A 12,284-nucleotide genomic window follows, 5' to 3' on the forward strand; every position below is an offset into this window, starting at 1 on the left:
ACTGGCCCCCAGAAATACTCTGCAGTGCTCCACACATCCCATTTTTGCAAAAAATGGACGCATTTTCACCTTAACCCCCCGCATGTCGCATTTTTGTCCTCCCCCATCCCCATTTGGGTGTGTTACTTTTAACCCTGACACCCAGAAGCACTCTGCAGTGCTCTGCACGTCTTGTTTTCACTGAAACCCGGCACGTTTTTGCAAAAAATGGGCACGTTTTTGGCAAAAACAGGATGCATGGAGGGTTCAGGAGACCAAAAATGGGCTTGTTTTTGGCCTGCAAAGTGCTTCTGGGGCCCGGAGAGGGCGAAAACTGAATGCCCAGAGGCCAGAAACTATTTTTAAATTGTTTTCTTCCTCTAAATCTAGATGCGTCTTATAGTCAAAAAAATATGGTATGTACTATTTATATTATTTTCTCGTCCATAATCTAGATTCTCCTCTCAGGTTTACAGACTTATACTTCTAGGTATTGTGAGTGAAAGAGATGAGCACTATGCTATTTTCAGTATCCAAAATAAAATAAATAAGAAGTAGTCCTTTCTAAGATGTCTCCCAGTTCCCAAATTAGAAACAATGTAGATCTAATACAGGAACCACTGTAGATATCCATAAAAAGAAATTTAAGATTTCTAGGACCATAGAATTTCAAATGCTATGGGGGAACTTGACAAATCCTGTGACTAGAATTAACATGGTAGACTACACACATACTTTCTTCTTAACTGGTTTCTTATCTACACAAAAGTGTGTGCTATCACTCCATTACATAAAGACTCAATTGTAATCTGAGGCAGTAGCTTTTCAGAAGGACCATACTATACAAATTCTTGATGAGTAGGTTAGCCCTCAGCCATACAATATATTTATCAGCACTTTTGGATATTTCCAGTGACACTGCCAACAGCAGGCTGAAATAATTTGTCACTGTTAGATTTGCTTGGCAATAAAATATTTTTTAAAACCCAATTCGCATGTGTGCTGGTAAATAATATAGCTGAATTCACGAGAGTGCCAGATTAGATCACTGGTAAATTTTGAGGCCGCATCAGCCAAAATTTCTATTTGTAAGGCACTCTTTATCCTTGTTGATCACAGTGGTAAGGCAATATTTAAAAGAGTAATATAGCGGGAAGAACATTTTTCAAATAAGTAAAGTTTTAATATAAACAGGGATACATTTTGAATTAAAAAATAGCTTGTCTCTCTATAACATTTATTTGCCCAGTAATTCTTTTATTGAAGCACTTACAAATACTTTCACATCATTCAGCAACAAATAGGTGCACATAGATGAAAATGTTGGCAATATTTATTTTTATTCTAAAAATAAATATTGTTGGCTATGCCAGTGATACATGAACTGTGTACTGGGCACTTTTAGCCCAGAAACATGTTTAAGGTCAGCCATTCAGTGATGCAGTTCACATGAGATTAAGATTTTTGGTTTCAGTGAAATTTCAAACGAATCTTTTCACTCTTGAATTTCATTGAAATCTTTCAGATGTATGCCTTAAAACACAGTGAAGAAAGCTTTACATTTTAAAAATGAAAGCTACACAAATTTCTATCCATAGCTTTATATGATTTCTGAAGAATTATGGGTGGTGCTATTACACCTGTGGTTGGTTCCATTTTACATTGCCACTATATAAATGAAATTTGTAATATTCATATAAGACAAAGTTGTTTGATACAGAAGAATGGGTGAAATAATAAAATTAATCCTGGTCTGTGGAATGGCATTGTCCCGTTATATCTGGAAAGTACTGTATACGCGCCCTGAATGTGTGTCCTCCACCTATGTCAAGTTTCAGGCGAAAACCATTTCTATTCTCTGAAATGTCCTTTCATTTCCTTTTTTTTTATATATATATAACTTTTATTAATATATTCTATACACTAATACACAAATAAAATATACAATCCTGCCACCATGGTATAATATGATTACATTGTCCATAAGTATAAAATCATTCCTTTATATATACATATTTGCCACCATATATATATACATCATCATATATCTATTCTATCCCACCTTTTCTGGACCCAATCGTACCATACTTTCCAACTGTTATAAAATTCTGAATCTTTTTTACCATTGATCAATCTAGTTAGTCTATCTGATTCCGCACACTCATTAATTTTATATATTATTTTCAAATCTATCCGTAAGTATTGATTTTTCCACTCCTGCGCATACGCTAATCTTGCTGCAGCAATAATGTGAATCAACAAGAACCATATATCTGATTTAACATTCAAAGATTTCATTTCCTTTCTTGATATTCAGAATGTTTGCTCCCAGCAGCTATGTGAAAGGAAGAAAACTTGCCAAAGTTGGAATGAGTTGTTTCTCTCCTCTGTAGAACTTTTGGTTATGTATATTCTGAAGATGCGTATTGGTTCATATTCTAATCTTGTAACAGAGTTCTTATTCCATACACATGTCTATCGCATATGCTTATTCATATAATCCATGGAATATGTATAGGCATATAGGAAATATTTCCTGAATTTTGTCAAAATAATTAGTTCAGCATTATTATTGCTATTTTCCTCCACATGCATTAGTGATTTCCCCCTCCCCCACTACCATTTTGTTCAGATTATATATTTTCATGACGACTAATAATAGAACTATTAGATATTAGTTCTACCATTAGAATAGGTGTTTTGCTGTGTGTTCAAACACAACTCTTTTGCATTATTTTAAATTAAGTATGCCTTTTTCCTTGGATCCAGGACAGACATAAAGAATTGATACATAATTCCAGGACAAGACAGAGAAATTTTCAGGAATTGTGAACAGGGATTATGTTTGTATTCCTGGGTGAAGGAAACACCTTTGACCTTCAAGCAGTGGTGAAATCCAAACTTTTTTACTACCGGTACTGTGGCTTTGTGGGCGTGGTATGGCTTTGTGGGTGTGGCTTTGTGGGCATGGTAGGGGAAACATACTGTAAAATCTCCATTCCCACCCCACTCCAGGGGAAGGTTACTGCAAAATTCCCATTTACTTCTGATCAGCTGGGACTTGGGAGGCAGAGAATAGATGGGGGTGAGGCCAGTCAGAATTTTTACTACTGGTTCTCCAAACTATTCAAAATTTCTGCTACTGGTTCTCCAGAACTGGTCAGAACCTGCTGAAACCCACCTCTGTTCCAAGCCTCAATTTTATTCATACCTGAAATGCTTAGAGTTACTTCTAATTGTTGTCTTCCTTTGTACGTATGATACACCAATAATAGAAAAAGGAAGTGTGTGCATGTGTATGTATGTATGTGGACAGAGTATACAGGCAGAGAAAAATCAAAACAAAATCCAGAATGTGACTTTCCTAGATAGATTTCAACAAGCAAAGTCAAATGGGGAATCCCAGGTTGTTTAATGACTTGATAATGCACTTAACAACTGCAGTGATTCATTTAATAACTATGACAAAAAAGTCCATAAAAGTAGACATGATTCATTTAACTGCCTTACTTTGCAATGGAAATTCTACTTCCAATTTTGATAGGTGATGACTCCATGTATTGTGTCTGCAGGTATATATATACATTAACTATTTCATTCTATTGGCAGTTCCAGTGGAAATGTTCATTGTAGTGTAATTATCTGGGTAAATAAGACCTGGTCATGACTAACTATTTCTATTGATTTGAATGAAGTTGAAATATTACCAATTTATGCTATACTGGAGGTGTTAGTTGTTAATGTGTGATTTTTTTAAAATAAGGTTAATATTGTCACCTTGTATTTGTTAACTGCAAATTCCTCAGGATTACCATCAATTCTGTAATATTTCAAGACCAAATAAATCACTTCCATACTAATTTTTAAAACATTTGGAGTCAAACCATATCCATGGGTCAAAACTTTGAATGACTAGAATCAAAATTCGGGAAAACTGGTGTTTACTTATACTACATTTTTCAAGATGATAAAATGGTTAATCCACAAATTAAGACAAATGTGATGAGGATAAAATGAACATAAACAAATAATTTTTCCATATTTTTTACAATGTGCGATGGTTAATGTGGGATCACATAACAAACCAAAAATAGACTTTGTGTAATTTAAACTGGAGAATAAAATCATGGTTCTAAATCCATTGTTTGAACAGTAATAAGCAAATGTATTGCCAATATCAAATAAAAAGAATTAACTTTAAGAATTAATCAAATTTACACAAAGTCAAGTAGGTGAAAGGAAATCATTTGAGAAAAAAAATCTTTATTTATGAAAGGAATATATAAATTTATATTAGGCAAAATAAGGAACATACAAACAAAATATTTTACAACATGAACAAGAAATCACCAAAAGTGTAAATTATAATAAGTACAATATATTTTAAATGTGGCAATAAAAAATAAAATTTCTTAAACTCAGTTTTCCCTTTTCACTGGTTTCAGGTAATTTCTGAAAAAATTAAATGGCATAGAAATTCATTGGCTAGAATGGGATAAGTTTTCTCAACTGCATTATAAAAATACATTTCTTTCTTTCTAGTTACATGTATTTTTGAAACATTTTATAGAAAACCTATGTTCAGGTTCTTAGCCAAATAAAATATAGTTCAAAAATGCAGTTTTTCTGCCTCTCTGAGCTAAAAGACTATAAGAAAGAAACAAAAATATGTAGGATCAGAATATACTTTATATGCCTTCTTTATGTTATTAACATATAACATTATACATATTATATGCCTACTTGAGGATTTCTGTTCAAGAAATAATAGCTTCCAAAGATGTATTATATTCTAAAATTTCATAATGGTCTATCTGTACATAATATTGATGGAAATACTGTAGCTGGTCTCTACTGGAAAAAAAAATCTGTTCCCAAAGTTCAACAATGAATTAACAGCTTCTATCCTCTCCTCCTCCTGTAGCACATATTTAAGAAATTGAATGGTGGAGGTTGAATGATGGAGGACCTCCACCTGAATAGTGGAGTTTTCTGTTTTAGATTTAGTAAATGAAACTGCTTGTGGGAAGCCAGATACACATATTGAGAAGTGGGGGGAATAGCACCAAATAAACAATCCAAAGTCTAAAGAAAATAATAAACCAATATATGTCACTGGAAAAGGCAACAGTTGTGGTATAGGTATATAGTTTAGAATTTAGAATTGTTTCACAGATTTTTTGCTGTGCTTACATATGATAAATTAGGTAAATATCTACATTTGTGATAAGAAATAACCTGGATGCATATAAATCTTATGCTATGAATTTTATCCACTGTAGGAAAATAATCAATTATAAACACATTGTATTTGCCTGTCTATCTTATGTGTATAGGCATATACATTTATATATGCACACTCACATGAAAAATGTTAGTCTGTACACATTGCAAAATTTTATAATGGTTTTTTTAAAAATAAGGTTAAAATGTAAATACTACAAGCTTATATTGGAAAAACATTCTTCATTTGGCAAAATACCCTTGTTAAAAACTATACTGAATCTTAAAATACCTTAAAATATAAACAATATAACATAAAATTCAAAATTCACTCCAGGTCAGTCCTGAACTATGCATAAGAGGATGTTAATACAATGAATCTTTAGCTAAACAGAAGTAAACTACAACAGAGTAAACATATCAAAAGGAAATAGAAAAGGAAATGTTTCACTGGAAAACTTCCTTAACAATTTCCCTATTCACCATGCTATTTTCTCTTAACATAAATCAACTTACAGAGTGCCTTTACAAAACAGAGAATAAAACACTAGCCTCTGCTTCTCTTTGCTCTGTTCTTACATTCCAAGTGCATGAATTACTTGGACTTCCTGTTTCCACAAGGCACTTCTGTCTACCTCCACACCATTATTATTCTTCAGGAAAAAAGAAGTGACTGATATAGCTGAGTTAAGTCAACAACTGTTTGTACTACATATCAAATTATCTCAATGATATAGCATTTGAAAGGATCACAATCCTTTTGGAGGCACAATTACCTACAAATGCATGCATGCCTTAGGGGGGAAAATATTTTTGGCATATTAGTGTTTGTATTTAAATATTATGTGCTTTTATTCATAGTTCTTAAGAAAAAAACTCCCAATGATATTGCTGTTTTATCATATTTTATAGTTCACATATGACTAGAAATCTGAATAATCACAGATGCATCTATGCTTTGCAGAATGTCCCCAGTTTTTTTCAGGGACTGATATTCTGTGTAATGAATGGTTGTTGCCTTTTAAACAAAGAACAAAGTGGCATACTGACACTGTCATTAGTATGTAAACTTTTCTGCTACAGTGTGTGCTGTGCTGTCACTTGAGAACAAGTCAACTAACAAGAAAAGATCTAATAACTTAAAAGTTAGGTTCCTTGCTACAAATACCTTCAAATGGAATAGAGAAAAGAATGCTTTTAAAAAAAAATTCACATAAAGTTAATGAAAATGGAGAGGAAAAAAATTCATTTTAAAAAGTACATTCAGTTTTCTTGTATTAGTTTTCTACATTGGTTCCCTCATATTATATACAAAGCTCAGATCACTGGTATTTGGACCAGTATCTGTGTAACAGATTTCTCTCCCTTTAACAGTGTGTAGGACTACTATTGTACATATACAAAGTGAATAAATTGTACATTAGGCAATATCAAAAAAGGCTTAGAGATAGGCAAGAGTGAGTATAAAAAGCACAAATCTCAGGTTTGGTCAGTAGTCACTGATCTCCACAGAAAATTTATACAACAATGAGTTCCTTTCTGCTAGATCTAATGAGGCAGAATCCACTATAACTAATATGACTTCTACTGATTACTAAAAGGTGTATATACAACCGCAAGAATTATTTAATTTAACAAGCACCTTTTCGCTATACTTAAAGTATGGGCACATCTATGTTCTTAATTATGCTGAATGTTAAATTGCATAACTCTTGGGGATTCTGAGGATGGAAAAAATAATAAACATTCTCTTTATCAGGAATTTTAAAATGTTAACATAATTGTACTCAAATAATCACTTTAATGATAAAATCTGGAGCTAAATCTGTGCCTATTACCTGTTGCATAAAAGCAGAATGCTCCCCAGATTCCATTTGCTGATTTTGAATATCATCATCACTGTCCTTTGGTTCCTCTTTCACCTTCACAGCTCCAAAAGGTTGTCCCAAGTTGTGCAAAGAAATGCTACTGCTGTCATCCCTAATGCTGACACCAACAGGGACAGCTCCTTTTTCCTGCATCAAATGCTCTCCTTGAAGTTCTTCTTCAGCTTCTTCCAAACTGCCAGGTTGTTTTAATTGTTCTATGGACTTAGAAAGCATCTGAAATACAGAACAGGAATTGGTTAAACAGAGAAATATAAAGATGAAAAGCCACTTGGCTCAATTTTTTACAATGGAATTAGATGAGCAATTTGTAGCACAATAATTTCATAAAAATAAACCACTTTAGATCTCTCAAATATAAAGTGGAGTGGACAATAAAACTGAAACTTGTATATTACAGCAAAATACACATTTTGCAATTGTTGCATTGAAAAAACTACTAGAAAAAACTGTACAATAATGTACCCTGTTTCCCCCAAAACAAGCCATCCCCTGATAATAAGCCCAATCGGGCTTTTGAGCACATGGCAATAAGGCCAAGCGCTTATTTTAGGGTTCAAAAAAATATAAGACAGGGTCTTATTTTCGGGGAAACACAGTATATGTGAGAAATTCATTACAATATATACCCAATTATATTTTCAATTTCATTCACTACTGGCTTGCTCATGGGTGCACGCAACGTTTCTGCACATGCGCAGAGACGTCCAGGTAAAAATGCTTTCTGGTGGTTTGCCATCTCCAACTGGCTAAGATAACTAGCAGGAGTAACAACATATCTAATAGAGTCTGGAGCCAGAAACAACAGAACTTTCCCTAAATCTGCTTGCTTCTTGATGTCCTCTACCCTCTGTCACAAGGTTTGTTTTGCTTGGTCGTAGTCAAACTATGATTTAGAGTAAAATAAGCTTAGTAGTTGTGTTTTCAAATTCTAAATATTAATTTTATTTTAAATGTACTATATTTATTGGATGGTTTATAATAAATATAGTAGCTTTAAAATACAGTGTAGAGTTTTTTGATCTTCTGTCTTTACAAACAAATGTGTAGAGACAACATCGGGAATAATGAAAAAGGATTAATTAGTGTGTGTTTGATTAACATGTTAGATAAATTTCAACACCTTTTGTAACAACTCTGAAGGAGAAAACAGATAATTATTTTTCTATTTAACTTCCTACTAGTTAGCAATATTTATATAAATGTTCCATTAACTTTATCATAAAGTTATCAGAACACTCCCATAGTTTTCAGATTGCATCACTGTCATTTCTTAAATGATAACAAACTGACATTGGCTTTTTTAAATTCTTTTTTTCATTATAAGTGAGCTCTTTACAAAGTTGACAGTCTTGGGCTGTTGATATTTATGTTTACTAGTTGCAATTATATATGATTGAATAAATGAAGAAAATGCAAGAAGAAAATTAAAAGACTGGTAATAATTTCAATTGGGACCCCAGATTTGCTTCTGAAAACAACAGCACATTTGGGTAAGAGCAAGGAATAGCAGCATATTGATCTTTTCCAGTGTGATGATAAAATTCAAGATAAAAGCTATACAAGGAAACACACATTCTCCAATTGCCTCCAAAACTACTGAAATGGATCAGGTATGTAAAGAAACTAGCTGCTTATCTTCAGAATGGACAAGATATTCAGACATTTGAAACATCTGTTGCTGAGCCACCAGAAATGGTTGCCGCTGACTGGTCAGTTGAAAAATACAAGCTAAAACATCTGTGTGACAGATAATCATCTACAGCTACATGAGTCACTGATGCTGGACCATCTGTAAAACATTCCATATGCCAGTTGCTCGACATCAGGTGGGTTACCCTTAAAGAGAATCCAAGAGAGAATGAGATCCAGATTACAGCGCAGTTAGGAAACATATTTATTTCCTCACTGTACTCCTTATGCATGCTTTCAAGTTCAAAGCGGGATTTTTTTTTCTTCTGTGATGCATTATAGTGCTATTCTTGCAGACCTGATAAGGCAGATGTTGCAACCCTCATGTGACATCTGGCATAGTTCACATAAAGAGCACATTTACAACAACTGTAGCACTGATACATGAAATAAATTCCAAGCTTTTTTTGTAAACCTACATAAAAATAGATTTATATATGCAAGTGAATTTTCAGAACATGTGCACATATAAATACACTCACATATAGAGAAAGTAGGCACTGATGTCTGTTTCATCAACCCAACAGTAATATTTTCTCAAGAACATGTTGTGCATCGCTGAAGAAATTTAGATCATTTTTCTGCTGAAATATCCTTTATTGTTTTGTTTTGTTTTGTTTTTAAATAACATTTCAGCTTCACCAAATGTAACTGACTACTTCCTTTCCATGAAATTGTCACAAGATGTTTCTAGCTCCCAGTCAGAAATTCAGGGGGAGGAACCCATATGGCTGTGGAAAACAACTGGAGATCAATCTAATTTTGTAAAAGTAGGCAGGAATCAGGGATGCATTTATTTCTTTCCTAGCAGCTGTAAAGGACTGAGAAACTGACAATTCAAAACAAGCACAAAGAAAAAGCTGGAAAAACCTTTCAAAATCAAGAGTGCATTGTATTTGACCAAAGAGGCCAACCAAGCCATTAGACAATCCCTAGAAAAAAATAAAATCCTATATTCATAAAATAGAGCAGTGTTTCTTAATCTTGGAAACTCCAACAAGATGTGTAGAATTCTCAACCAGGATGAAAGTCCACATGTTTTTAAGTTGCCCAATATGACCAATAGTGGGACATGGCAGGTGACAGGATAGGTCAAGTTATTGGTCTCAGCTCCTACTGAATAATACCCCAAAGGTTATTTGATTACATAATTTTAAGATATGTTTGACAATTGAGAATAAAGCATAGAAATTTTAGGATATATATTCCTAGATACTCAGTAGGAGGGAAAAAAATCATGACCCTCCAAAAGATTTTAGAAATCCTCATTATCATTTGAAGCAGGATTCGCAATGTAAAGTTTATAGTTGTCTTCCTGCATGTTATCTCAAATATACAGATACAGGCTATTCAAGGCTTATTATTTAAATCTTATTCAATATTCAGAACAGCTACAAACAACATACAAATATTTTTCTTAACAGATGCCCAAGGGAAAAAAAATCCTCTCTTAATCATTATACAAGGCCAACTGTTAAGCTACGTTTTATTGTATGTATAATATTTGTGTTGTGCGTACTAGTACATATGTAGCTAAGTAGAGATAGACACTATCTTAACATTAAAGTGAGAAAATTCAAAATGATACATTGTATCAGTAGACAATAAAGATCTTCATATGCTTCAAAAATGATTTGGAATAAGGAGGTTGCACCTTCTGCAAACACACTTGTAATACCATTTATTAAAGCCGCTCAACTTTTTTTTCCATGTGTGCCTGAAAAAAATATGCAAAGTTGAATCTTTGTTAAGCTGAAATTATCAGGCAACATCAATAAATAATGGAAAAGTGCTGTGTTCGTTATCATATAGAGCAGTGATGGTGAATCTTTTTGGCGTTGCATGCCAAAAGTCCGAGTGCCCTCACGCTATCGCGTGCCAGCACCCACAATGCAATACACATCTGATTTGTGCATGCGCACATGACCCTCTCCCGCACATGCACATATGACCTACCCGCGCATGCACGCTGTGCATGCATACGCACCCCACATATGCGCCTCCACTTTTTCCAAGGGGGCCGGCCGCCTCTTACCGAAGGACAACCAGATACTGAACTATTCCCTGGAGACACAGCCGTTCCCGGCCCGCGGCCAGCGCTCTCATCCCCGCCATGTGCAAGCTGGGAAAGCTCCGAACACGCGCCCTTGCCTGGGCTCCTCCCCACTGTGTGCTGGGCTTCCCAGCAAGCCCCCTGCAGCAACATGAGAACTGCCTCCCCCAGGGGCAAAGGGGTGGTGGCTGCAAGGGACTTCCCTGTTTACCCGCATGAGCAGGCTTCTGGCATGGCCCCAGGCCTGGGAGAGGGGAGGATTGAAGCCCCAGCACACCCATCCTTTCTGCTGCCACCCCATTACTGCCAGCGCTTCTCACACTACCGTTTTCCATTCAGTGGCAGGAGCAGCCAGCAGCAGGCCTGAAATGCAATGCACTTTTTTGGCCTCTCCATTTTTGGATTTGGAGAGGAAAGGGTTTTCGGGCAGCAGCACTGCGATCCTCTCCCCGAATCAAAAAAGTGCATTGTGTTTCAGGTGGCAGATCTGGCCAGGAGGAAAGAGAAGGTGAGTCTGTGGAGAAGGAGAAGAAGGGCATCTGGCCAGCCGCGTGCACCGTTTTTGGATTTGCCAGAAAATGCTTTCCTCTGTGGTTCTCCGGTGCACATTGCAGAACTGCGCACCTTCCTCCTCCTTCTCCGCAGAAGGCCAGATCAACTGCCTAAACACACTGCACTTTTTTGTTTCAGGGAGGGGATCTCAGCGCAGTCGCCCGAAAACCCTTTCTTCTCCAAATCCAAAAAACGGCGGCTCCTCCTCCTCCCCCTGCCAGCCTCACCGTAAAACTTGAAGTTTGCCTTATGGGGGTGGGGGGAGAAAAAGTCCTGGTTGGAGGGGGAAATCCTCTTTGCAGAGACAATGGTGTCTCCTCCTCCTCCCCCTGCCAGCCTCACCGTAAAACTTGAAGTTTGCCTTACAGGTCGGGGGAGTCCTGGTTTGGTGGGGGGAATCCTCTTTGCAAAGACAATGGTGGCTCATCCTCCTGCTGCTGCCAGCCTCACCGTAAAACTTGAAGTTTGCCTTACGGGGGAGGGGGGGAAAAGTCCTGGTTGGGGGGGAATCCTCTTTGCAAAGACAACGGTGGCTCCTCCTCCTCCTCCCCCTGCCAGCCTCACCTAAAACTTGAAGTTTGCCTTATGAGGGAGGGAGAAAAGTCCTGGTTGGGGAGGAATCCTCTTTGCAGAGGCTATGGTGGCTCATCCTTCTCCTGCTGCCAGCCTCACTGTAAATCTCAGGGTTTGCCTTACGGGGGGGAGAAAGGTTCTGGGGTAGGGGGAACGTCCGTGGTGCCAGTGACTGCAGCCACAATCTGGAGAAGCCCCGTTGGAGCCGGTCAGGCAATTTCCAGCATAGTCTGCACTGGCGGGGCACAGGGCTTGCCTACATAACTTTGCCAGCAAAGAGCCAGCGGCAGAGGGCTGTTTATGCCAGCAAAGAGGTAGTGGCACAG

The 12,284-nt window shown here is 36.5% G+C and overlaps 1 protein-coding gene across 3 annotated transcripts in view; it reads right to left on the reverse strand.

Annotated features, from left to right (window-relative positions):
• Nucleotides 1-4,225: 4,225 nt before the first annotated feature.
• Nucleotides 4,226-12,284, reverse strand: part of HDAC9 (histone deacetylase 9) — a 180,316-nt gene continuing 172,257 nt past the window's right edge. For all 3 annotated transcript variants that reach the window (XM_087892714.1, XM_087892713.1, XM_060685682.2), the window contains one exon: nt 4,226-7,304. In XM_087892714.1, coding sequence (XP_087748840.1) covers nt 6,990-7,304 — 315 coding nt within the window. In that variant the 3' untranslated portion in view covers nt 4,226-6,989. The remainder of the gene's footprint in view (nt 7,305-12,284) is intronic.

Source organism: Pantherophis guttatus, chromosome 4 (genome assembly GCF_059756535.1).
Source record: "Pantherophis guttatus breed Tessera chromosome 4, ASM5975653v1, whole genome shotgun sequence".
NCBI lineage: Eukaryota > Metazoa > Chordata > Lepidosauria > Squamata > Colubridae > Pantherophis > Pantherophis guttatus.